Source organism: Ochotona princeps, chromosome 17 (genome assembly GCF_030435755.1).
Source record: "Ochotona princeps isolate mOchPri1 chromosome 17, mOchPri1.hap1, whole genome shotgun sequence".
Lineage (NCBI taxonomy): Eukaryota > Metazoa > Chordata > Mammalia > Lagomorpha > Ochotonidae > Ochotona > Ochotona princeps.
The window spans coordinates 27,546,887-27,574,637 of record NC_080848.1 but is presented as its reverse complement, the minus strand read 5'-3'; the positions used below and the strand labels follow the sequence as shown (position 1 = coordinate 27,574,637).

Genomic DNA, 27,751 nt, shown 5'->3' with positions numbered 1-27,751 from the left:
CTCTTCCCATGGAATGATATGAGTGTATTTATATATACCCTACCACAAGAAAAAGGATTTGGGTAATCTCTTTAGAGTCTTATGGATTATCACATGGAGTCAGGTTGAGTTGACCTCAGTTTGTTCATCAAAGCTGCTTGGAGAAAGCTGTAGAGTTTGAGTTGGGCTTTTAGGGTGAGCTAGCTATGGGAAAACAAAACAAATTAAAAATTCCAGTTAGAATGTGAAGTATGTTCTTGTTGTCAACACACCTCTCCTTCTTCATTCACACAAAGCAAATTTTTTAGAGGGTAGTGTTACATCCAGTTTTTAAAAACCATTTTTTTCCCAGAATCTCTGACATAATCCCATTTTTTGACAGAGCTTCTAATGGATCTTTTTTTTTTTTTTGTCTTTCTCCTCTTGCTAGAATGTGCACTTGAGTCTTCAAAAAGTGTGACCATTCTGAACCATGAGGCTGATAACCCACACGATGAGGATAAAGAGCAATCGTGATATAAGGCTGCTGTATTCATTGTGGACTTCCTATTTCCCAAAGGAATATTTAGGCAAGAATAAGCCTCTATTTGATTAAGCCACTATCGTCAGATTTCTTTACCTGATGCCTGATGTAAAACGTAACTGACATAGTTGCTTCAGAGTTAGAGGGAAAAAGGAGCCCGAGAGCAGGGAGGGCACAATCATTCTATGTCTAACAATTTTTGCAGGATAGCCTCCCAATAAGTAGGTTTTGTGGAATACAATATTCATTTGGTGTAGTTTTGTCTGTAATGTTTGTTACAGTGAAATCCATGGGTTTATTATTTATTATATTTTTACCTGTTTCCACAGGTTCCATATCACAGAACAAGTTACAGGATAGGGCAGGGATAACACACACTTCAGAACAGTACAGAGAAAGGAAGGAGCTAAGTCCGTTTAGTGACAACTTGTTTCCTTTGCCCCTGCTTTTCACAACTGTGGTATCATTAAGGAATGTGCTTGGAGGCAAACTCCTACAGGTGCTTCCAAAGAGAGCCAGACAGTGCCCAGAAGGACCACATTGACTGGCAAGAGGGAAACCAAGCTGTCCCTCAAAAGGTACTGATTCTTAAGGAACAAATAAAAGGATGGAAAAGTGTCAGTTCATGGTATGTTTCTGCTGCCAGAGGAAGAAGGAAAACAGAGTTTGAAGCCAAAGAGGCCACAAGCTCTGTGCCCCAACACTCCAGCAGGGTGGAGGAAAACGGCTACTCCTCACAGATCTGATGGTAGGGGTGATCAAATAGATGACTAAGGCAAACATGTTTGGAAGAAACACACCTGAGCCAGCTCATCTACTGGATTTCGGTGTGTGAGTTATACATGGAGAAGACAAAGAAGAAAACTGCCAAGATATTTTCCTATCAAGCCTGCTTGGGCTCACTCCATCGACATTTCTGTCTCCATCTGTCACCACTGTCAGGCTCTCTCTGTTACAGCCACATAGGTGACTTAAGAGTCCTTTGGATAAACCAAGAGCCTCCTACCACAGGTCTCTTGCATGAGTTATTCTTGCCGAGAGTTCCTGACATTCTTGGTGGGCTCATAATTACATCTATTCATCCTTTCATCCTGCAATTCTCACCTTGGGCATCATTTACTTCTTAAGGGAATCTTTCTGAGTCATCCAGACTAGATTAAGCTCTCCTCCAAGATTCCTTACTTCCTTTCCTTCACAGCACTTATAGCAGTATAAAACCATGCAAATATGGGATTATCTGATTAGTGTTTATTTTGTCCACTAGAATGAAAGTTCCAAGACAGTAGATATATGTCTTGCTTTTGCTTACTATTATACATATTCCTAGCACTCTACCTCAATGCCTGGTATACAGGAAGAACTTACTAAATACTAAAGAAATTAATAAATTAGATTTTTGTGGATAGGGTGCAGAGATGATAATCATAACTATATGATGGAATCTTATGAAGCTTAAATATGAGAGTGCTTTATAAACATAAGGAATTATTTAAACATTAAGAAGTCTAAATAAGTGATTTTCCATTTTTTCCCCCTAAAAATGTTTACCTGAAACTTTTTCTTCAAAGCCCGGGTCACTACTGGAGTCAGTCCAGTTCCTGTATCCATGTTTTCTTTATTGGTAAGAGGGGTTCCACCTGGGCTCCTGCAAAGGTGATGGAAACATTAAGGGTTGTGTTTCATGCCAACCTTTCAAGTGGACTTAGAAAAACATAACACAAGGGTATATGTTACCTGTCTACATTGACTTTTCTAAGCAGTTTCCGCAGATCCAGATGGCTCTTACTAGGAGTTCTGATAAAATAATGATATCAAAATTAGAATTTACCATTTTAAGCAGTTTATTCCTGAAGCAAAGCAGTCATTTTCATTGATAACTTCCTGAAAGTAAGTGCTAATGGGAGCATAAGATGATAGAACCATTCTCATGAGTGATACTTCTTGACTCAAAAATAACATGCATAAGAATACATCCTGGGCCCGGCGGCGTGGCCTAGCGGCTAAAGTCCTCGCTTTGAACGCCCCGGGATCCCATATGGGCGCCGGTTCTAATCCCGGCAGCTTCACTTCCCATCTAGCTCCCTGCTTGTGGCCTGGGAAAGCAGTCGAGGACAGCCCAATGCTTTGGGACCCTGCACCCGCATGGGAGACCTGGAAGAGATTCCAGGTTCCTGGCATCTGATCGGTGCGCACCGGCCGTTGCGGCTCACTTGGGGAGTGAATCATCAGACGGAAGATCTTCCTCTCTGTCTCTCCTCCTCTCTGTATATCTGACTTTGCAATCAAAATAAATAAATCTTTAAAAAAAAAAAAGAATCCATCCTAGAAAAAAAGTTTCTCAAGGCAGTCTTATTTATGAAATTTTCATATACTTAACTGCACATATTAAAGAAATAAAGCAATGCTTTAAGCTAATTTTTAATATGGGAGGAAATTATAACATACGAAGTGGAATAAACTATGTGCATATAATAGACTGTTGCATGCACACACACAAACATCCCTGTTTCCTGGGATCCAAGATATACTCATTTTCACATTTTATTTTTGAAATCAGGCCATTTTAAAAATTCTTGAAAGCATTTCTTTTTCTTCCCAAATACATTATGTCTTTATTATAACAATTGCCTTCTTGGAATGGAGACATAAGTATATATGCCAGAAAAAGTATAGATGCAATAGTGGCTATCTCCACTGGTAGGATGACAGAGACGGTTTTCAGTTTTTCTTTTAAGATTTTCTGTAGGTTTCAATTTTACTTTTTCAACAAGGATTTTTTTTTTTCAACAAGGATTTTTTAAAGTTAGAGTGAGCCAAAACATTATGTAAGTAACAATCAAACATATCACCATGTACTTGCTTACATTAAGACATTAGTAACTCGAGACGATAACACTTTGGAGTTAGGTTTCAGGGTAACGCGCTGCAGGTCTGAGACAGTAACTGGCGGGTTCCGTGACTTTGGTGATGGTTCAAGCTTTAATCATGAATGAGAGATGATTAAAAACACATTTTAAAATACAAGCTTAAAATATGAACACGTTGAAACAGTAAAAAACTAATGCCAAACAAGCATAAGATAGATCCTCTTCTTTAATCAATTTTTCTTCCAGAGTTTCAAAGTATACCTCTTCAGACTAACTGTTGGTAGAAAACACTAACTGAATCATTTTGGGATATGCCTATTTTAACTGAGGAGATAAAGTTTTACTAAAATCAAATATCAGTGCTGAATTTGGTATGACTTCTACACATAGAAATAAGCTTGTTTTTTTGTTTGTTTGTTTTGTTATGTTTTGTTTTGTTTTTCCTTAAAGATATATTTCTTTGGGCCTGGTGTGATGCCTCAATTAGCTAATCTTCCCCTTGCAAGTGCCGTGATCCCATATGGGTGCCAGTTCATGTCCCAATCCAAATGCTTGGGACCCTGCACCCACATGGGAAACATGGCGCAGGATCCTGGCTTTTGGCTTCAGATCAGCTCAGCTCCAGCCTTTGCGATCACTTGGGGAGTGAACCAGTAGATGGAAGATCTTTCTCTCAGTCTCCCCTTTTTTCTATAAATTTGCCTTTCCAATAAAAATAAATAAATCCTTTAAAAAAAGACAGATGTATTTTTTTTATTTGAAATTCTGAGTTGACAGAGAGAAGGAGACAGAAAGAGTATCCCCATTTACTGCTTCACTCCCCATATGGCCACAACAGCCAAGAGTAGGCCAGGTTGAAGCCAGAAGCCAGGAACTCCATCTTAGTCTCCCACGTGGGTGGCAGGGGTCTAAGTACTTGGGTCACCATCACTGTCTTCTCAAGTATGTTAGCAAGAAACTATCAAAGGCAGAGCAGCCAGGACGCAAACTAGCATTCTGATGTGGGAAGCTGCTATGCAAGCAGTGGTTTAACTCACTATGCCACAATGCTGGCTTATTTTCCATGAAGGGAATTCAAATAAAAAGAACACAGATTGTAATAAAATTCAAAGCAGAAAGAATACATATTTAGTCAATGACAACTTGCCTTTGTCCTTTCACTGACGCTTGGTGTCTTCTTTAATTTCACATTGAGTAGATCTTTAACTGTGATCTGCATGGGTCTATCTTTTTGCAAAGGCCCGGCCTTAAAATGCATGGAGAGGTGAGAATTAAAATTGTGGTGTTAAAATTTCATATCTGGTGAAATAAAAATATAAGTCTAGTTTTTAAAGACTCAGAGTTAAGCTTTAACTCTAATTTATGCTAGAAACTTAACAAAATCAAGAATGATCTTGTTTCAGTACCCATGGATATGAAGCCCACTAAAAAATACTTATCAGACTGTAAGGCTTTAAAAAAATGTCAGGGGCCCGGTGCGATAGCATAGCGGTTAAAATCCTCTCCTTGAATGCTCCGGGATCCCATATGGTCACCGATTCTACTCCCAGCTGACCTGCTTCCCATCTGGCTCCCTGCCTGTGGCCTGGAAAAGCAGTTGAGGACAGCCCAAAGCCTTGGGACCCTGCACCCATGTGGGAGACCTAGAAGAGGCTCTGGGCTCTTGGCTTGGAATCAGTTCAACTCTGGCTGTTGTGGCCACTTAAGGAATGAACCAGCAGATGGAACATCTTTCTCTCTGTCTCTCTTTCTTTCTGTAAATCTGCCTCTCCAATTAAAAAAAAACTTACTTAAAAAACAGAGAAAGAGAAACAGAAAGACAGAAACACAGAGCTCTTCCTTCTGCTGGTTTCGTCCCTAAGTGCCAGCAACAGCCATGGCTAGGCCAAGCAAAGCCAGGAACCTGAAACTCACTATGGATTTCCTACATGGGCAGCAGGGACCCAAATACCTGAGCCATCCTAGGCTGCCTACCAAACTGTGTATTAGTTGGAAGCTTCAGTTGGGATGTGAACCTGCGCCTTACTGAACACCTAATGCCTCCCACCTTTAAAATTTATCTTTTCATATATTTACATATTTACTTATATATTTATTTTAATGGTTTGAAAGGCAGAGCGATGCAGAGGAGGGGAATCATTTTCATTATTTCTAAACCCAATATCTCATCACTTCTCGGCCTTTTGGCTAAGATCAAGTGTAAACCCAATATCTAATTCCATTCAGTACTGACGTTTTAACACAATCAAGCTATGGCATCAGAACACAATGCAATGTTTCCTGGTCAAGTCCTTGATCCATCCCTGAAAGACTAATTGGCTTGATTCCTATGTAAGTACCCACTGAGCAAACAAAACACACCAATACTAGATTGTTTCCTACCTGAAGTGCTTTAGTGCGATCAGATTTTCTGAACACCAAAGGTACAAGGGGTGCTGAAGGGGGCGGGAGGGGAGGAGGGGGAGGGGGCGGTGGTGGGGGCGGAGGGGGCGGTGGTGGTGGCAGTGGAAGAAGACTGGCTGGCTGTGGGAGTGTGGTAGAAAGTAGAGCTTGGCATTCTCCAGCGGTGGGTGGAGCAGGCACAGGCACTTTTATGAGTTTACCATGTGTGGGACACGTTTGACTACAGCTTGAACATGAACAATTTCTTGAGATGGTCTGGAAGAAAACGATACATTGCACAAATGAATAACAGGTTAATTTGAATCTTTGTTTTGAGTGTTATCAACATTAGATCCCCCCCATATATTGAATGTTCCCTCAGTATACCGCATGTTTCATCATATTTCCTCATGTAGTGATCACAACTTTCTACATTTTATTCAATCATTGCTATGCACGGGAACTTCAAAATGTTTATGGAAAATTCCAATTATCTTTTTTATTTCATTTCCCACTAATTTGTGAAACCACCTTATTTATATATATGCATTTGTTTTGTGTGAGTTTATGTGCCAGGTGCAGAGTGTATTTTCAAGCCCTGTCCATTGTTATATCAGGGAACTCATTCTGGTGAGACTTTACACAGGCCTAAATATACTCAAAAGAAAAACACATCTCCATAAGAGTGATGAAATGTGCCATTAACATGAACAGTTAGAGGCTTTGAGATATCTAGCCTTGACTTCTGGGATGAACTGAGGCTTAGCAGGGGAACAATTTTAGGAATAAATATGCAAAAAGCATGTCTAGATTTTACATGTAGTCTTGTATTTAAGCAGGCACGGGGATTAGTAAGGCAATTATAACCACTGTTGCAGAAATTACCTAACAGAAAGAACACAGAGTCTATAAGCAGTGTCTCTCAGTAGCAGTGCATAACCAAGAGCTAGGTGACTTGGGGCTTGGGAAATGCAGAGTCCACGTATGGAGAACATCTCTGCCCTCCCTCAGCCCATATGTTGGCTTGGGACCCTTAGTGAAGGACTAGGCACAAAATCCAGGACAAACTGCTCCCTGCTGAGGCTTTTCCACTATGAGAATAATAATCCAAGACTGCCAGCAGCCACGTGGCTACCAGAAGGGCAGAGCTGACACAAATGAATAAAGGACCAAGACAACAGGGCAGAGCCAGGACCTGACAATATCATTTGCACCTTTGGATCCAGTTGTTCTCCAGACTTACTGGTTAAATAGGCATACACCAATCAGTTCCATTGTGCTTCTGTCACTTGTGTAGAGAAACGATTGAGGGTCCTGCACAGTAATCTAGTGGCTAAAGTCCTTGCCTTGAGCACACTGGGATTCCATATGGATGCCAGTCCAGCTTCCTGCTTGTGGCCTGGGAAAGCAGTCCAGGACAGCCCAAAGCCTTTGGACCTTGTAACTGCGTGGGAGACCTGGAAGAATCCCCTGGTTTTGAACTGACTCCGCTCCAGCCGTTGCAGCCACTTTGGGAGTGAATCAGTGGACGAAAGATCCTCTCCCATCTTTCTTCCTCTCTGTAAATCTGACTTTCCAACAAAAACACATAAATCTTTTTAAAAAATTAACTGATATAGCCTTTTAAAAATGTTTTTAGAGAATACAATAAGTTTCATTCTTTAGTCTTATCATCCTCTTCAACACATTTGGATGCGTGATTTGGGGTTAAATTTTAAAAACACTGAAATAGTAGAAAATTCATGAAAGATACAATTTGTGGGCTGGCTTGTGGCATAGTGGGTTAACCCACTACCTACAATGTTGGCATCCATTATGAATGCCTGATTGAGTCCTGGCTGCTGTACATCTGACACAGCTCTCTGTTAAGGCCTTGGAAAACAGCAGAGGATGGCCCAAGTGCTTGGAGACCTGCTACTCATGTGGAAACCTGGAAGGAGTTCTGGGATCCTGGCTTTGCTGTGGCCTAGCCCTGGCTCCTGTGGTCATTTGGGAAATGAATGAGCACGTGGACAATCGCTCTCTTTTACTCACTTTCTGTCTCTCCCCATTTGTTTCTTGGTAATTCTGCCTTTCAAATAAATTTTTAAAATCTTAAAAAAACAAAAAGCCAGCAAGAGTTTGTATGTCAGAGATGAGGGAGTAAAGGGAAGGTTTACAAATTTATTATACGCACAAGTGCAAAATGATTCTATACTTTTCAAATATGTTAAAGTCTAGTTGAACCACTGTAAAGTCACAGGCAGCAAAATGCTGAAAGAAAGCTACACCAATACAGAAATTCAAAATAACAATGAATTTATTTCTAGAACCAAAATATCAACTGGACAGTTAATTTTCTGTTTTAGGAATTAATTTCATTGTTATTTTCTTTTAAATGTATTTATTTCAGTGGGAGAGGAAGAGACTGATTCATCCTCTGGTTCAGTCAAGTGCCTGCAAAAACTAAGACTGGGCAGGGTCAACCGGGTCTTCCATCTTTCCAGGGGTGGCAGGGATACAGCTCCTCATTAAGACATCACGACTGCTTCCCACAGTCCACATTAGCAGGAAGCTGGAGTCACATGCTGTGATGTAAGATGCAGAAGTCTTAATCACCATCTTCACTGCTATGTCAAATGCTTGCTCTTGTTATTTTTATATTTGTTAAGGCACAGTGCACACAATTCAGAAGATACAAAATGATATACTGTGATTATGCAAGTCCCTTCTTACCCCAGTCTCAGATTATCACCAAGGCAAACCATATGAGCAATTTCCTGTGTATAGAGATGATTTTCTGTTTTCTCATCTACCCTTCTTAGAGGGTATAATGAATATAAATATTAAGATTTTGACAGATATTACCTAACATAACTAAGAGATTTTTATTAATTTATTCTCTTCACAACAATGTAGGAGAATATGAATTTCTCCAAACTGTTTTGGTTTTTTGTTCTGTTTTGTTTTATGCTGAAAGCACCCTCTGAGTCCTGTTTGCTTGCTTTCTTTTTCCTTTTAAGATTTATTTGTTTTAATTGGAGAGGCAGATTTACAGAGACAAAGAGAGAAAGAGATCTTCCAGCAACTGATTTACTCCTTAAATAGCCACAATGGCGAGAGTTAAGCCATTTTGAAGCCAGGAGCTAAGAGCTTCTTCTTGGTCTCCCACGCAGGTACAGGGTCCTTGATTGCTTTCCCAGGCCACAAGCAGGGAGCTGGATGGGAAGCAGAGCAACCAGATAATAATCCCTATATGGGATCCTGGCACTTGGAAGTGGAGTATTATCCAGTGAGACATTACACTTGCCCTGGTTTTTTGTTTTTGTTTCATCAGTCTGATAACCTAAAATGTTAGTGACTGCTTTTTAAAAATTAATTAATTCATTAGAAAGAAATATCAAGGAGAGAGACAGAGAAAGAGAGAGAGAATGAGTATCATCCTTCCACTGGTTCACTTCCAGAATGGCTACAACAGCTTGGTCTTGGCCAGGCTGAAACCAGGAACTAGCAGTTCCGTCCTGATCATCCCTGTGATGAGCAGGGGCCCAAGAACTTGGGCAATCATCACTGCCTTCCTAGGCAGACAGCAGGAAGCTGAACTGGAAGCTGAGCAGCTGGGACTCGAGGAACATCTGTTACAAGCAGGGAGTTAACTCACTGCCACAACACCAACCCCACCCATGGAAGTTTATCTTGAATTTATGTGTGTGGTTGTCTTCCAATATATGTTTTGTATATGTGACAGATTATCATATATGTCTACCAATACACATTATTGTTGTCCTTGTTAGTAATAGGAACCTGAGTTTTAGTTTGACATGCTGTAATTCAGATGAAGAACTATACTCCCCAAGTTTCCTTGCGACTATGTATTATTCTACAGCTATGTTTTGGCCAAATGAGATACAAGTCTTATGTGTGACTGTAGGAAAATCCTTTTAAAGGGAATGGAAGCACTTTGCTCCCTTCTTTCTACTGTGTATAATGAATCCATGATCTGAGCTCAACAACTATCTTGGATCTATGAAATCCCTATGACAGTTCTAGAGTGCTTTCTTCCCAGATCTTCATGTGGGAGAGAAAAACCTTCCATTTTATTTAACCAAATTTTGGTGGCCTTGAATGCACCAGGATCCCATATTGGCGCTGGTTCTAATCCCAGAGGTCCCATTTCCCATCCAGCTCCCTGCTTGTGGACTGGGAAAGCAGTTGAAGATGGCCCAAAGCCTTGGGACCCTGTGCCCGCATGGGAGACCTGGAAGAGGCTCCAGGCTTTTGGCTTCAGATCGGCTCAGCTCCAAGCGGCCACTGGGGCTGGAGCCACTTGGGGAGTGAACTAGTGCATGGAATATCTTTATCTCTTTCTCTCCTTCTCTTTGTAAATCTGACTTTCTAATAAAAATAAGGGTATCTTAAAAAAAAAAAGCTTCCCCATCTTCGGAAGTTTCAGGTTTCTCCTGAGACTACCCTTGTGCATATCACTTGATGACCTCCTCTCTTATCCATGACAAGATCAGAAGTGGGCCCTTCAAATTTGTTTTGTTTTTTTCCTTTCTGACTGACATACGATTAACTGAGCTATTTGATACCAATGATCAATCTGGAAAAAACTGACCTACATCAAGGAAAAACCGAGGTCAACTGTCCCCTTGGGTCATCACACGTGTTCATCTCACTTCCACCCTCCACCCCACAGCCACTTCCTTCTAGCCTTGGTTACTCCTAACAAAGAGAGAAAAGCTCATGTACCTGATGTTGAAGGAGTGCACAGATCTTAGGACCAGAGCATTTTCTCTACTGCAACTTCTTACCTGATTCTGTATTGTTTTGTGACTATACTAACCTTCAGCACTTCCTGAAGCTTGCACAATTCATTTTCCAAAGCGCGAAACTGCTGTTTCAGACTGTGAAGTTCTCGGTGGCAGATTCGGGATGGAAAGATGATATCTTTCAATACTTCTAAACTCTGAAATTCACAAATAAATATGAGCAATATGACAGACACAAGAAAAAAAAGGAACCAGAAAGTGGCTTAATGTGTGTTTTATGCAAGCAAAGACAGACATGACCCCTTCAATTCATCTTATTGGCACTTAGCTAGAGTGTTGATCTGACATGAATGTATGAACGTACAGATACAAACATCAAACATCAAATGCATAGAAAAGCCACACAGCTGAGAACAGTCATGTGAAAACCCATACCGGGGTTACGCAGTTCTGGCACCAGCTGTACAGAGACCACACTCTATTTGTCCAAAGTTTTATTACATCTTTGGGAAATTTGAAGTTCCACGAGGATGTTAGCCAGTTTCTGCTATGGGGGATATCTGTTGAAGAAATAACCGTTCTGCAGGAAAAGCAAAATTAAACAAAATAAATTAAAAAAAAAAGCCTAAGTCAGACTAACAGCTCCATTAAGCAAGAGAGTTCAGAGTTTGACTCTGTAGAAGAGGATCCCTAAGGCAAAATCTTCATTAGATGTGAGAATTCAAGCTTTCATTTATAGAACAGATATCGAGTACCTATGATTACATGGCTACTGTGTCACAGAGGGTTAAGCCAGGGTATGGGGCACCCACATTCCTTATCAGAGTTCCAGCTACTCCGCACTTCCTGCTCTTCTCCCTTCCTTCCCTTCCCCCTCTCGCTCCTTCTACTTCCTTTTTTTTTTTTTTTTTAATATTTATTACTTATTTGAAAAAGAGGGTGAAATACACAGAGATTTCTTCCATCCACTGGTGTAGTCTCCAACTGGCTGGAGCTGGGCCGAAGCCGGACAGCTGGGACTCAAAGTGGTGCCCATATGGGATCCTGGCACTGCAGGCAGCAGCTTTACCCATTATGACACGGTGTCAGCCCTGAGTTTCTAATGCACATGGGAGGTAGCAGATGATGGCCCAAGTACTTGGGTTTCTGCTATTCATGTCGGAGACCATATGGAGTTCCTCACTCCTTGCTTTTGCAGGCATATCGGGAGTGAATCAGAGGACAGAAAATTACTGTTTCTGTTTCTCCCTCTCTTTTTCAAATAAATGAATGGATTAACCTTTTTTAAATAATTATTTTAATTGGAAAGTCAGATATACAGAGAGAAAGATCTTCCGTCCATTGACTCACTCCCCAAGTGGCCACAAAGGCTGGAGCTGTGCTGACTAAGCTAGGAGCCAGGAGCTTCTTCCAGGTCTGCCGCAAGGGTGCAGAGTCTCAAAGTTTTGGGCCGTCCTCGACTGCTTTCTCAGGCCACAAGCAGGGAGCTGGCTGGGAAGCAGGGCTGCCAGGATTAGAACCACTACCCATATGCGATCGTGGTGTGCAAAGTGAGGACTTTAGCTGCTAGGCTATTGCACTGGGCCCATAAATAAACCTTTTAAAAAGTTCCTAACCATATTGCAGGCATGAGGGATTTAGAAACAAAAAACAGAGTTAAAAATCCTGCCCTATTGCATGGTGCAATGTCAGTATCCCATGTGGGTGCAAGTTAGTGTCCTGGCTATTCCACTTCTAATCTAGCTCCCTGGTAATGCTCCTGGGCACCCACGACGCAGATGAAGGTACTGGCTCCTTGCAGCCACCTAAGCAGTGAACTAGTGAATGGAAAATCTCTCTCTCTCTCTGTCTCTAATATTTGCTACCTTTTAAATAAACAATTTAATCGTAACGATAAAAACAAAAAAAGACAAAAACCAAAAAATACCTTCTGGGATAACTTAAATTATATCCTATAGTTTTATGAAGGAAGAAACACATACACACGTACAAACATGGATAAAATGTAAATAATGTAATAATGTAAATAAAAGTAAATAAAATGAATGGATTGCATCCATAGACAAAATCACAAAAACTGTGTTTAATGATTTTAATTGGGTTTATTTTCCATTCTATAATTGGGCAACACTCATTCTACAAGATACAAAAAGTGTTCTAGTGGTCCAAGCCAAGAGATTGGAAAGTTCCTTTTTTTTTTTTTTTATGTTTTCTTATTTAAAACTATAGCAACTAGGGATGGGGAGGAAAAGAAAGGAAGGGAGAAGATAAGAGAGAAATATACAATTTCTAGATTTATACCAAGATGCCTGCAATATCCAAGGCTGGACCAGGCCAAAACTTAGAAATAAGAAGCCAGAAACTAGGGCCCAGCACTATGGACTAGCGGCTAAAGTCCTTGCCTTGGACGCCCGGGATCCCATATGGTCGTTGGTTCTAATCCCGGCAGCTCCTCTTCCCATCCTGCTCCCTGCTTGTGGCCTGGGAAAGCAGTTGAGGACAGCCCAAAGCCTTGGGACCCTGTATCCGCGTGGGAGACCTGGAAGAGCTCCTGGAACAGGTGTAGTACCGGCTGTTGTGGTCACTTGGGGAGTGAATCATTGGACGGAAGATCTTTCTCTCTGTTTCTCCTTCTCTCTGTATATCTGACTTTGCAATAAAAATAAATAAATCTTTAAAAAAAAAAAAAAAAGAAGCCAGGAACTGAGGCTGATGCAATGGCTTAACTGACTAATCTCCAACCTGTAAGTGCTGGCATCCCATATGGGTACCAGTTCATGTACTGGCTGTTCCACTTCTGATCTAACTTCCTACTGATGGCCGGGGAGAGCATGAAGGATGGCACAAAGCCTTGGGACCCTGAACCCACATGGGAGACCCAGAAGAAACTCCTGGCTTCAGATTGACTTAGCTCTGGCTGTTGCAGCCATTTTGGGGAGTGAATCGGTGGATGGAAGATCTTTCTCTGTCTTTCCTTCTTTGTGTAAATTTGCTTCCCAGGCACACTAGCAGAGAGCTATGTGGGAAGTGGAGTAGGCAGGGCCTGAACTGTTGCTCTGATATGGGATGCCAGCATCCTAACTGGCATCATGATCTTCCACATCATTGCCTACCCCAGAAAGTATTTTGTGAAAGGTTCTATAACAACAACAAAAAAGTCTATAAAGTACAAGTTATTGTAAAAACCAGCACTCCAGCATTTCTAGAACTCAAGAGTCTCTTTCAATAGCACATTTAAGTTGTGAGTCAGAGAATACATGTTCAAATTTTATCAAAACTAAAATTTAAATTCTAGTCTCATGTCCTTTTTAAAATTAATTTCTAGAGTTAAATTCATTGAGAAAGTAGAAAATGGTTGCTCGCATTTAAATTCAAGGTCAAGGTCTTGGGATTTTCACTTCATTTGACTTGGAAACTATGGTTGCTACATAAAATGCAGGATGTCTAGCTAAAGAATGAATAATTTTAATAGATTCCAAATGTTGCATAACACATTAATACAAAAAATTATTCATCCTTCATCTGAAGTTCAAATTTAGTTGAGCCCTCTATATTTCAATTTGCTAAATCTGGTATTTCTATCCTAAACAGATCAGATCTGGTATTTTCCCTGTGCAACAGGATGCCTTACCTTGCAGGGGAGGGCAGTGGAGAAGGAGGCAGTTTGAACTGGAAGAGAGAACCTTCTTTTTTCTTGAGGGATTTCTTGGTTTTCAGCTTTCTTCGTTGTTTGAGCCTGGGCATGATTTCTGCAGAAAAATTTTTCTTACTTTTTTTTTCCTTAAGAATAATACAAACTCAGGCCCCGCACCATAGCCTAGTGGTTAAAGTCTTCGCCTTGAACACGCCAGGATCCCATGTGGGCGCCGGTTCTAATCCCGGCAGCTTCACTTCCCATCCAGCTCCCTGCTTGTGGCCTGGGAAAGCAGTTGAGGACGGCCCAAAGCCTTGGGACCCTGCACCCACGTGGGAGACCTGGAGGAGGCTCCTGGCTTTGGATTAGCTCAGCTCCAGCTCTTGCGGATCTTTCTGTCTGTCCTTCTCTGTAAATCTGACTGTCCAGTAAAATAAATAGTTCTTTAAAAAAAATTTTGGAAGCAATTGTCTACTCACGTTCTCCCATGCCTTTGCCCTCCCCTTCCTAATCAGTGATCCACATGGGTATACATCTTTCTCAATGATGTAAACAACATCAAAAAAAATGTTTTTAAAGAATAATGCAAACATAGAAATGTACAAATCTGAAGTATTTATATAAGTGAATTATCTTAGAGTGAACACATTTTTGTAACCACCGCCTTTGAGGTCCCTTGAAATGGAGAAAAATCAAACCCCGATTTAAACTATCTCGGGAAAGAGTTTGGCTTTGCCCAAGTTCATTTTCCTTGTTATGCTTTTCTTCATTAGGTCAAATTTTCCTTTATGGCAGAAAATGGCAATTCACATGTGTACATGTGTTGAAATGCCAGATGTTCTATAATTATTTACATTACTTTGTGCCAATTAAAATATTTTTACAATTTAAAAAAATGACTATAACTGGGTTATTATTAAAAGGATTATGCATATCTATTTTTTCTTTTTAAAAATATTTATTTATTTTGGAAGGCAGAATTACATAGAGAGGGAGAAACAGAGAGAGAGAGATCTTCCATGCACTGGTTCACCCCTCAGATGGCAGTAACTACCCAAGCTGGGCTGGACAGGAGCCTGGAGGCAGGAGCTTTGTTCAGGTATTTTCACGAGTGCAGGGACCCAGGCTCTTGGGCCATCTTCTGTTGCTTTTCCTAAGCCCCTAGCAGAGAGCTTAATAGGAAGTGGAGTAGTTAGGACCCAAATCAGCATCTATATGGGATACAGGCATTTCAGTGTTAATGTGCTACAGAACACCAGCTGCAGAATGTAAATTTCTTTACCAGTAGCAGTTACTGAGCATCCTTCACAACAGCTGGGATTGGTAGGAATTGCAAGGAGAAAGCATCCGCCACTTATTGAAAGCCCCTGTACTGTTAGGCAGCTTCTCTTACATTTTCTCCAATGTTCTCTACCACCGTGCAAGGTATCCAACAAGGAGGATTCTTACATCCATTTTTTTAACGATTTATTTATTGGAAAGGTGGATATACAGAGAGGAGAGACAGAGAGGAAGACTTTCCATCGGATGGTTCACTCCCCAAGTGACTGCAATAGCCGGAGCTGAGCCAATCTGAAGCCTGGAACATCCTCCAGGTCTCCCACATGGGTGCAGGGTCCCAAAGTCTTGGGCTGTCCTCAACTGCTTTCCCAGGCCACAAGCAGGGAGCTGGATGGGAAGCAGGGCTGCTGGGATTAGAACCGGTGCCCATATGGGATCCCGGGCGTTCAAGGAGAGGACCTGAACCACTACTACACTATCGTGCTGGGCCCTCTTACATCCATTTTACACAACAATAAACTGAGGGCTAGAGAGATTATCTGACCTGTCCAATATAGTGCATAAAACGAAAAGTCCAGATCTTCATGTCTTCGAAGACGGCATCGTATCTGCTATACTCTGGTGCAACAGAATTTATAATACATAGTAAAATAACCATCATCCCAAATCTTCAGCTGTGAGCTTAAAAACATTTGTTTTTAAGCATTTAGAATTTGTATCTATTTAAAAGGGAGAGAGAGAAAGAGAGACAGAGACAGACAAATAGACATCTCCCATTTGCTGCTTTACTCGCCATATGCCCTCAGTACTTAGGGATGGGCTGGCGCGAAGTCAGGTGCCTGAAACCCCATCTGGGCCTCCCTCAGGCTTGGCAGAGACCCACAGATTTGAGCTGACCCCCCAGGGTGTGCAATAGCAGGAACAGGATCGCTAGCCGGGCAGGAGGGACTCCAGATGCTAGCGTCCAGGAGGCTATATAACACACTGAAATGCATGCCCGCCCCATCCCCAAAGCTCTTAAAAACATTTTCTAGTGTGTTTATGCCTGACTCTGGATTCAGAGCTAGTTTGCTCTGAGGCTCCAGGAGGACGGTGCCAGTTTTTGCTGTTGCTCCCAGAAAAACAAAGATTTGTTCTTTGGCAGCAGGACTGAAAATGGTCTCAGACCTGGCCCTATTTTCCATGCAAACTTACATTTGAATAGGAACAAATCAGCCGTTAAAATCCGTATTCATTCCACTTCTGCTCCTGCTGTGACCTTCCCGCACTTGGTATGCAGCTCTGCACTCACTCAGCTCTCAGAACCCACTGGCGGAGGAACCTCCCCACACCTTGCTGCAGGCTGTAAAAAAATCAAGTGGTTGGGTTCCAAGAGTTAGCCCTGGGCTTGCAAAGGGCACCCCTGCTGGCAAAGGGTGCTGGTGGTGCCTGCAGCAACAGCCCATGCACAAGTGAAACTTCTAGGTAGCATCTTGTCAGAGTCCTTCTCCTGTGCAAAGTTAACAGAGGGCTTTTCTGAGTTGTTCTTCGAGATCTGGCAGACAAACTAACAAATAGCTGACTTCATGTTTATTATATTATTTTTGTTCCTGCTGAAACAATGAAGGAAGGGATTATTAGATACAAGAAATGTCTAAAGGATAGGTTCATTACTATGTTTAAAGTAACACAAAAAAAACCTGCTAGGGATTAAAAATATTTAGGAGAAAAACAAATTAAAAAAAAAAAAAAAAAGACCAGAGTCCATTATTGGGTTCCCAAGAATCAAATATTGCCATGGCAACCTTTCCTTCCTTGTCTTCCATCTGTCCCTGGTTATCTTTTTTCTTTCTCTTTCCTTATTTTTTTTTTTAAAGATTTATTCATTTTATTACAGCCAGATATACACAGAGGAGGAGAGACAGAGAGGAAGATCTTCCGTCCGATGATTCACTCCCCAAGTGAGCCGCAACGGGCCGGTATGCGGCGATCCAAAGCTGGGAACCAGGAACCTCTTCCGGGTCTCCCACACGAGTGCAGTGTCCCAAAGCTTTGGGCCGTCCTCAACTGCTTTCCCAGGCCACAAGCAGGGAGCTGGATGGGAAGTGGAGCTGCCGGGATTAGAACCGGCGCCCATATGGGATCCTGGGGCTTTCAAGGCGAGGACTTTAGCTGCTAGGCCACGCCGCCGGGCCCCTTTTCTTATTTTTTTAAGATTTATTTTTATTGGACAGTCAGATATACAAAGAGGAGGAGAGACAGAGAGGAAGATCCTCTGTCCACTGATTCACTCCTCACGTGATCTCATCAGCCGGAGCTGAGCTGATCTGAAGCCAGGAGCCTGAATCCTCTTCCGGATCTCCCACGCGGGTACAGGGTCCCAGGGCTTTGGGCTGTCCTGGACTGCTTTCCCAGGCCACAAGCAGGGAGCTGGATAGAACATGGGGCTGCCGGGATTAGAACCGGCACTCATATGGGATCCTGGTGTGTGTGAGGCAAGGACTTTAGCCACTAGGCTATCACTCTGGACCCTTCTTTCCTATTTAATGTCGTTTTGTTAGGGACCCAACTGACCCAGAGAGCCAGCCTTCTCTCTTCCATTTTCCTTATTTACCCATACTGAAACTATACAAACAGAGCAGTGAAGACTCTGAGTTTTTACCTGAGACATCCACATCCCATATCTGAGTGCCTGGCTGGATCCTGATTCCTCTGCTGCAGATTCCGCTCCCTGCTTCTGCTTCAGTCAACCCCAGACCTGGCTCGGTGGGCATTGGGAGAATACAGCTTCTCGGCCTCTCTGCCTCTCAAAATACAACAAGCTGCAGCTGGGCCCACTGATTAAACTTGGTGAAATGGTTCTGCAAAGATTCTCTACTGGGCCACATCTTCGTCAGGTTCCTGAAGCTTTTCCATGAGCATCTGTGCACTCATAAAATTCAGCTTTAGCTTGCACCTGGAGCAGCTAAAGTCCTCACCTTCATGCTCTGGGATCTCATATAGGTGCCAGTTCTGGTCCCCAGCAGCTCTGCTTCACTTCCAGCTCCCTGCATGTGGCCTGGGAAAGCAGTCGAAGATGGCTCAAAGCCTTGGGACCCTGCACCCACGTGGGAGACCTGGAAGAGGCTCCAGGCTCCTGGCTTCGAATTGGCACAGCTCCAGCTGTTGCGGTCATATGGGGAATGAATCATAGGACGAAGGATCCTCCTCCCTGTCTCTCCTCATCTCTGTATATCTGATTTCCCAATAAAAATAAATCTTAAAAAAAAAAATCAGCTTTAGCCAAGAGCTCTGTTAAGTTTATTCCAAACTTTGGTACCTAGCCTCCACTACCTCCCAGGTGATGTCTGAACACTCTGACCCATCTTCAGCAACAAATCCTGTTGGATCTGTTTTGCCAGAATTCCCCTGGACTCTATGGCTTTTCATTCACCACTCTGTACCTTGGCTATAAATATTCACTTAACTGCACCCACACACAGAGGATCTGGAGAGGAATGGAGCCCATTTTTTGTCTTCCCACTGCAAAAGCCTACTGCAGTGGTCCTTATTCCTATTAAGATGGTGCTAGGAGTGGGCATTTGGCCTACAGATTAGGACACTGGTTAAGACATCCTCGTCCCATACCGGAGTACCTACATTCACTACCAAGTTTTGACACCTAACGCCAGTTTCCTGATAATGCAGACCTTGGGAGGCCACTGGTGATCCCTTGAAAGTAACTGTGCTCTGCATGGGAGACCCAGAAGCTGGGCCTGTCTTTGGATCGTCTCAGCTCTGGATGTTGTAGCATGTGGGGAGTGAACCAGTAGTTAGAAGATCTTTATCTCTCCTCTCTGTAAATGTAATCTGCGTTTTTAATTAAAACAAGACAAAACAAAAAACTGGGCTCCTGCCAGCCATCCACACAAGAGTACAGGATTGAGTTTCCAGTTCCAAGTTTCAGTCTGGTCCAGGCCTAGCAGAGTTCCAGATCTTACGGCATTTGGGACAAGAACAGATAGAGACTTTTCTTCCTCTGGTTCACTCTCTGGATGTCTGCATTAGCCAGGGCTGGACCAGTCTGAAGTCAGCAGGTGGCAGTAGGCTAATTGTTAGGGCCATCATCTATTGCCTCCCAGGATGCATTAGTAGGTAGAGCTACTTAGTAGAAGTGGAGCTGCTGAGACCCAAACTGCAGGATCCCTAGTAGCAGCAAGTGTGTTGCTCCACAACACCTGGCCATAGCAATTTAAAAAGAAAAAGAAGCAGTGGAAAAGGAAGAGGAAGAGGAGGAGGGAGAGAAGGAAAAGAAGATACCTCTTAAAGATGTGATGAAGAAATTACTAATAATGCATCTTTAACTTAAAACTATTTTGGGCTGGCATTGTGGTATAGTCACTGCCTGCAATGCCAGCATCCCATATGAGCACTGGTTTCAGGACTGGCCACTCCACTTCTGATAAAGTTTCTTGGTAATGCCCCTGGGAAAGCAGCAGAAGAGGCTCCTGGCTCTTATCTATGGATTGGCTTAGTTCTGGCCACTGTGGCCATTTGGAGAAGGACCCAGCAGAAGGAAGATCATTCACTCTCTCTCTTCCCTTCCCCACCTCCTCTGTAAACTCTGCTTTTCAAATAAATAAATTTTAATAATAAATTGTCTTGTCTACAGTCATACTGTGCCTAGACTCGCAGAAATTAAGAAAAATATTACTTCAGCCTTTGAAAACTATTCTGAGATTCACTAAAGAAGTTCCTCATGTTACCAACGTAAATTTTTATGTTTCATTTGTCTTATTTCAGAAAAACAAAAATATTGATTCACATTCATATCAGAACTACATTTGTTCGGAAATCACAACCATAGTGTATGCACCCCAACCATAGCATTCTGTGAGACTCAACTGGTTTTGTGGAATGCACAGAGAACTGAATATTTTATCATCATTGATCATGATTTGTTATTATCACTATATCAACAAACTTGTAATAAATGTATGCATGCACATTTATTAAACATTTATTAGCACCCTTGTGCACCACTCCTTTTTAAAACATCGTAAAAAAAGCAGTAAAGGAATAAAAAAGGCATAAACCTATAGGGCAAAAGATGGGAGTGGAAGTTGTAGTAGATGATAGATGCCAACTAAATTATGGAAACTGAAAAGCAGTTGAGGGTCAGTAACTGACTTGGCAGAACATAAGAAAGCCAAGATTTAACTGTCGGGGTAGGCAAGCCAAGAGGAAGCAAGCAAGCCAACTCCCAGACTCTGCAAGGTTAGGAGCCTGAAGGCGCCTCATGCCTTCGAAGATGGGTTAGTGCTACAATGGGACTGGCTGAAATATTTGGAGGTTGGCTCATCCTTGGGATTCTGTCCTGCAGCTCTTGCAGCCAGGCAGCTGAATTGCTTTCATGTCCTCTCTAGGAGACAGGCTTAATCTCTGGAGAAACTGAATCCTAGACACACTGAATCCTTGGGTAGCAGATACAGGCTGGTCCTATGTGTGCCACCATTCAGATGATGAAGGATGCTCTGAAGGGAAATGTGAGGCTTTCAGTCCCTTTCCTTAGCTCAGCATCCAGAATGCAAGCTAATAGATTGGGTGCTTCAAGCCACTACCCTGGCATCTCACCTGATGGACACAAATGAGATTCCTCTCCAGAGAAGTTAGTTAGCCCAAGAAAAAGGACCTGAAGTTACTGCCCCCTGGGGGCTCCTCCCCTCAAAATGGCCAAGTCCTTAATCATTTTACTTACTATGGTGCCCACAGATACCAGCAGATAAAGACCTCCTCTCTCCTATCTCTCCTCTCTATAAAAACCCGCTTTTTCAGGGCCCAGGTTGCCTGGCCCAAATCTGTGGGTCTGCATGTGCAGCAGGTGCTGGGTCCATGAGCCCAGGGGGCAGGGGTCCAGCGGCGCCCTCCTGTGAAAACTCATCCTCAGTGGAAAAGACAGAGCAGTTGATGGCAGGTCCTGATGCACATGGAGATTATGGCAGCCCATTGGAGCCTGCAGAGGACATCTGGTACCATAGCAGAGGAAGAACAGAGCAAATTAGACAACTACCCCAACCAAACAAAAACAGCAAAAATCTGAGCGAATGGAGACTCCAAGGTCGACTGTATCAGCTAATGGACATTGGAGGGGGAGATCAACAGCATTTCAGAACTACTGAAACCACTTGGGCAGAACCCTTGGAGTGTGCACCACATTAGGACCCTTGGTTGATATGTGGTACCTATTCCTCACCCCTGTACCCAACTGGGGTGGTTGGGAGGTTGGGTATGGTTTCTTCCTTATCTACTCCCTTCCCCTAGGTACAGGAAGAAGAAAGAAAATTTAGAAACAATGATCACACACTTTTCTCTAAACCTCAATCCTTCCCATCCTGATCAACAATGTAAACATCAGGGCCCTGCGCGATAGCTTAGTGGTTAAGGTATTCGCCTTGCACACCCGGGATCCCATATGGGCGCCGGTTCTTTTTTTTTCTTTAAAGATTTATGTATTTTTATTACAAAATCAGATATACAGAGAGGAGGAGAGACTGAGAGAAAGATCTTTTGTTCAATGACTCACTCTCCAAGTCGCCGCAACGGTCGGTGCTATGCTGATCTGAAGCCAGGAATCTTCTCTGGGTCTCCCACATGGGTGCAGGGTCCCAAAGTCTTGGGCCATCTGTACTGCTTTCCCAGGGCAACAGGCAGGGAGCTGGATGGGAAGTGGAGCTTTTGGAATTAGAACCGGCGCGTTCAAGGCATGGACCTTAACCGCTACGCTGTTGCGATGGGACCTCCTTTTTTTGTTTTTTTTTTTTTTAAGATTTAGGGCCTGGCGGCATGGCCTAGCAGCTAAAGTCCTCGCCTTGAACACCCCGGGATCCCATATGGGTGCCGGTTCTAATCCCAGCAGCTCCACTTCCCATCTAGCTCCCTGCTTGTGGCCTGGGAAAGCAGTCGAGGACGGCCCGATGCATTGGGACCCTACACCCGCGTGGGAGACCTGGAAGAGGTTCCTGGTTCCTGGTTCCTGGCTTCGGATTGGCGCGCACCGGCCGGTTGCGGCTCACTTGGGGAGTGAATCATCGGAGAGAAGATCTTCCTCTCTGTCTCTCCTCCTCTCTGTATATCTGACTTTGTAATAAAAATAAATCTTTAAGGGCCCGGCGGCGTGGCCTAGCGGCTAAAGTCCTCGCCTTGAAAGCCCCGGGATCCCATATGGGCACCAGTTCTAATCCCGGCAGCTCCACTTCCCATCCAGCTCCCTGCTTGTGGCCTGGGAAAGCAGTTGAGGACGGCCCAATGCATTGGGACACTGCACCCGCGTGGGAGACCTGGAAGAGGTTCCAGGTTCCCGGCTTCGGATCGGCGCGCATCGGCCCGTTGCGGCTCACTTGGGGAGTGAATCATCGGACGGAAGATCTTCCTCTCTGTCTCTCCTCTGTATATATCTGGCTGTAATAAAATGAATAAATCTTTAAAAAAAAAAATCTTTAAAAAAAAAAGATTTATTTATTTTTATTTGAATGGCAGATAGGATTTACGGAAAGAGGGAGAGTCAGAAAGATACTATGTCTGCTGATTCACTCTCCACGTGGCTGCAATGGCCGGAGCTCAGCTGATTTGAAGCCAGGAGCTACTCCGGGTCTCCCATGTGGATGCAGGGGTCTAAGGCTTTTCTCAACCGCTTTCCCAGGCCACAAGCAGGGAACTGGAAGGCAAGTGGAGAAGCTGAAACATGAACTGGCACATATATGAGATCCTGGTACTTGCCAGGTGAGGATTTAGCCACCGGGCCCTTTAAAATGCGTTTTCCATGAACTTTTCAAAGTCTCCTTGAGCATCAAGTCTGTCAGGGTAGAAAAGCAGTGTGAAATACTTCTTATATTGGTGTTCCATTCAAAAAGAATCAACTCTTCCAAAAAGGAAAACAAATTTCCACATCAAATAGATCAGAATATCACAGGACTCAATAAACTAAAATTTATTCTATTGTCATCACCGTATTAAAAACATTAGGTACCCTGTCCTGTTATTTGATTAACTGACCAACTGAATGAGCTGTTCTGTAAACTTTTAAAGACTTATATATTTGAAAATCAGAGTTATAGACAGACAGGGAGAAACAGAAATGTTCCATCCAATATTTCACTGCGTGGATGGCCCAAACTGCCAGTGCTGGGCCAGGCAGAAGCAAGTAGCCGGGAGCTTCATCAGGGTCTCCCCATATGGGTGGCAGAGGCCCAGGTACTTTATCTTCTGCTGCTTTTCTCAGGCATAGTAGCAGGGAGTTGGATCATAATTGGGGCAGCCGGTATACAAATTGGAGCAGATATGGGATGCTGACCTCACAAGCAGCAGCTTTACCCAGTATTCCACAAAGCTATTCCCTCTGTGAACTTTTGACAGTTATACTTTTCCTCTTTCCAAGAAATAATAAAACATCTCAATTCCTTTTCCTAGGTTTCGTGGGATTCCAATTGATAACACTGTAGTTAGACGTTCATTCTTTGGTGATTCCTCAAGACGTTTTTCAAAATTTTATTGAAAAATACCCTTCCTTTCTTTTTATTAGATTTCTTTGAAAAGACTTCAAAAATTATTATGGAAAAGTATTGGAAGGGGCCCAGCACGGTAGCCCAGTGGCTAAAGTCCTCGCCTTGAAAGTGCTGGGATCCCTTATGGGCGCCGGTTCTAATCCCAGCAGCTCCACTTCCCATCCAGCTCCCTGCTTGTGGCCTGGGAAAGCAGTTGAGGACGGCCCAAAGCCTTGGGATCCTGCACCCGAGTGGGAGACCCGGAAGAGGCTCCTGGCTCAGATCAGCGCAGCTCTGGCCATTGTGGCCACTTAGGGAGTGAACCAGTAGACGAAAGATCTTCCTCTCTGTCTCTCCTCCTCTCTCTATATATATCTGACTTTATAATAAAAAGAAAAAAAGAGTATTGGAAGGTTTCCTTATCCAGCAAATAAAACCCAGATCCCTCAGCATGCCTTTCTCTCTCTTTCTCTCTAGACTTATTTATTGTTATTGGAAAGGCAGATCTATAGAGATGAGAGCCAGAGATCATCTCTCCACTGGTTCACTCCTTAAGTGGCCCCAAAGCCGATGCAAAGCCAGGAGCCAAGAGCTTCTTCTGGGTCTCTCACATGGATACATGAGCCCAAGGCTCTGAACCTACCATCCTCCATCGCTTTCTCATGCCACAAGCATGGAGCTGGATGGGAAGTGGAGCAGCGAGACTCAAACCAGCGCCCATATCATGTGCAGAAGGAAGATTAGCCAATCCAGCTATTGCACTGAGCACTCAGCATGCCTTTTCACACACTGCTACAAGGCCCTCTGCAGCCTTATCACTTCTAGAGATGAGTAATTTGCACTTCAATGTACTAAGCAGCAGATATTATCTACAGTGCTATAAACCTTTCAGTATATCAAACACCAGGATCTCTCAATGACTTCTACAATCCCGCTGCAGAAGATGGGCAGGTGCAAGACTGAGGTGGTGCTGGGCTTGGCAGCGTGGCCTAGTGGCTGAGGTCCTTGCCTCGATCCCATGTGGCCGCTGGTTCTAATCCCGGCAGCTCCACTTCCTCTCTATCTCTCCTCCTCTCAGTATATCTGACTTTGTAATGAAAATAAAATAAATCTTTAAAACAAACAAACAAACAAAAAAGACTGAGGTGGTGTTACAGGGGTGGCCCTGGGCGCCTCAGCTACTGCTGTTAATAAAACTATACTTAAAACAAGCTCTCAAGGAAAATAAATCAATATTTAATAAATAAATCTTAAAAAACAAAGTCAGAGTCAGAGAGAGGGAGATTCTTCCACAGAGGATGTTAGTGTTGCAGGTGGTTCAACATGCTATGCCAGCACATCAAAAGATTCTTTCAACTTTTTTTTTTTGAAGATTTATTTATTTTTATTGGAAAGTCAGATATACAGAGAGGAGAGACAGAGAGGAAGATCTTCCATCTGATGATTCACTCCCCAAGTGAGCGCAACGGGCCGATGCTATGCAGATCTGAAGCCAGGAGCCATGCCGATCTGAAGCCAGGAGCCAGGAACTTCTTCCAGGTCTCCCACACTGGTGCAGAGTCCCAAGGCCTTGGGCTGTCCTCGACTGTTTTCCCAGGCCACAGCAGGGAGCTGGATGGGAAGTGGATCTACCGGGATTAGAACCGGTGTCCATAAGGGATCCTGGCACATTCAAGGCGAGGATTTTAGCCACTAGACCACGCCGCTGGGCCCTCTTTCAACTTTTGGAAAGGCAGAGTGCCAGAGAAAAAGATTCTTCCAACCACTGGTTCATTTCCAATTTCCCCAAGCGCCTGGGCTGGTCCAGACCAAAGCCAGGAGCCTGGGATGCTATCTGGGTCTCCCATAACAGAGGCACAGCCCCCAATACTCAAATCATCTGCTGCTTTCCTGGCTGCGTTAGTAGGGTTGACTTGGAAGTGGAGTAGTTGGGACTTGAACGCATGGTCATATGGGATATTAGTGTCATAGGTGGCAGCTTAACTTGCAGTGCCCCTTATGATGGTTGTCTTCATGTGTGTCATCCTTCTGACCTGAAACTTTCTGACTAAGAACAGAATATGTTTTATTCACTTTTGTTTCTTCAGCAGCTAGAATCCAGCAGCCACTAAATAATGTTTCATTCAGTAAATGAATGAAAAAAATCATTCTCTAAGAGTTAGCCAGCAAAAGTTTTCTTTTTTAGTTAAGGAATATGCATTGATAAAATTAATTCTGAGATATCTCCTGGTCAACGTTTTAGTTTGTCAAATCATATCATATCTTTATATGATTAAAGGATAGGCCCCAACTACTTTCCAATAGAACATTCAATAAATAACAGAGTAGGGCTCGGCAGCGTGGCCTAGTGGCTAAGGTCCTCGCCTTGATCCCATATGGCCGCTGGTTCTAGTCCCGGCAGCTCCACTTCCTTTCTGTCTCTCCTCCTCTCAGTATATCTGACTTTGTAATAAAAATAAAATAAATCTTTAAATAAATAAATAAATAACAGAGTAGAAATTAAAATTTGTGTGTGTGTGTGTGTGTGTGTGCATGTGCATGTTTGGCAGGCTGCTTCTGTTAAAACCACACCCTGATGTGAACACACTTTGAACAGGGGCACTACCAAGGTGTGGCAATAACGGAAGGGAAGAACAGTTTACTTCATTATCTTTCTCCTAAAAAACATTCGTATGGAGGTCTTCCGTCAAGCAGTTTCTACCATCGGGCCAACTGACTCTTCTGAAACACACTCAGAGCCCCATCGACTTACATTCAGTTTTATTTCTTGTGCCTGAGTTCCTGCCTTGTCTATCACAAGAGATGACAAGTGTCTACAGAGTCCCTTGTACCACAGTATAAAGGCGCATCATAAACTAGGCACACTTTAAAAATCGACCCTCAGAATGGCAAAGGCTCTTAAGACTATATGAAGGAGGAATCAACGCAGCAGCTTTATGGCTAAATCCTCCCGTTGTAAGCCCTAGGATCTCATATGGGTGCCGGTTGAAGTCCCGGCGGTCCCACTTTCCATCCAGCTCCCTGTATATAGCCTGGGAAAACAGTAGAGAAAGGCCAAAGCCTTCAGACCCTGCACCCACGTGGGAGACCTGGAAGAAGCTTGGATCGGCTCTGGCCATTGTGGCCATCTGGGGAGTTAACCAGCGGATAGAAGATCTTTCTGTCTCTTTGTAAATCTGAATTTCCAATAAAAATAAATAAAGCTTTTTCTTTTTAAAAGATTACATGAAGGAACACAGTACTACATGCAGTCAATAACAGTGTGTTATTAATTTTTAACCTAAGAATCACCGCTGGGGGTGGAGGGGTTCTCCTTAGTATAACGGATAAGACATTACTGGGAGGAGCCAGAGAAGTTGCATTCGTAACAAGAGATCAGGTGATAGCGACACCTTTAGTCTATAGATTCCTTTTGGGCAGCAAGGCTGTTTTTTTTTTTTTTTTTTTTTTTTTTTTTTTTTTAAAGTGCAAAAGGAAGTGAGAAGCTCTGCTCCAGAACATAGGTTGTGGGATGTTAAAAAGCAGTAGGGCTGGGATGCAGCCAAGCCGAGCATTTCTTCCCCAGCCCCGAACCGCCCATCCAGAACCACCGCCTCCGCCTCTCCTCGGAGTCCGGATTCAAGTCCTCACCTCCTTTAACGCCCTAAGAACACGAGAAGCCGGCCCGGTAAACGCAAATAACAACGAATCGCCCCAGCACTTACTAGTCTAAGAGCCCGGGGACGAGCCGCAGTCCGGGCCCTCGGCCGGTCTCAAGCCCTGAGAAAGATTCAAAATTAAAGCCTTGTCACGGAGGGACCAATGGCAGAGCCGGTCTCCCCAGGATTGGCGCTGCC

At 43.3% G+C, this 27,751-nt stretch overlaps 1 protein-coding gene across 3 annotated transcripts; it reads right to left on the bottom strand.

Annotated features, from left to right (window-relative positions):
• Nucleotides 1–7: 7 nt before the first annotated feature.
• Nucleotides 8–27,748, bottom strand: PRR11 (proline rich 11). 3 transcript variants are annotated; one of them, XM_058676085.1, is made up of 12 exons: nt 27,620–27,748; nt 16,612–16,759; nt 15,962–16,035; nt 14,134–14,251; nt 10,938–11,082; nt 10,577–10,699; nt 5,752–6,027; nt 4,517–4,615; nt 3,367–3,479; nt 2,237–2,296; nt 2,051–2,147; nt 8–183 (listed from the first exon to the last, which is right to left on the bottom strand). In XM_058676085.1, exons 4-12 carry the CDS (start codon nt 14,244–14,246, stop codon nt 100–102), a joined length of 1,110 nt encoding a protein of 369 aa, XP_058532068.1. In that variant the 5' UTR covers nt 14,247–14,251; nt 15,962–16,035; nt 16,612–16,759; nt 27,620–27,748; the 3' UTR covers nt 8–99. The 3 variants fall into 3 exon arrangements, with proteins under 3 accessions (XP_058532068.1, XP_058532067.1, XP_004591253.2); XM_058676084.1 differs by lacking the exon at nt 15,962–16,035; XM_004591196.2 differs by lacking the exons at nt 15,962–16,035; nt 16,612–16,759 and having other exon boundaries at nt 27,620–27,723.
• Between the last annotated feature and the right edge of the window lie 3 nt (nt 27,749–27,751).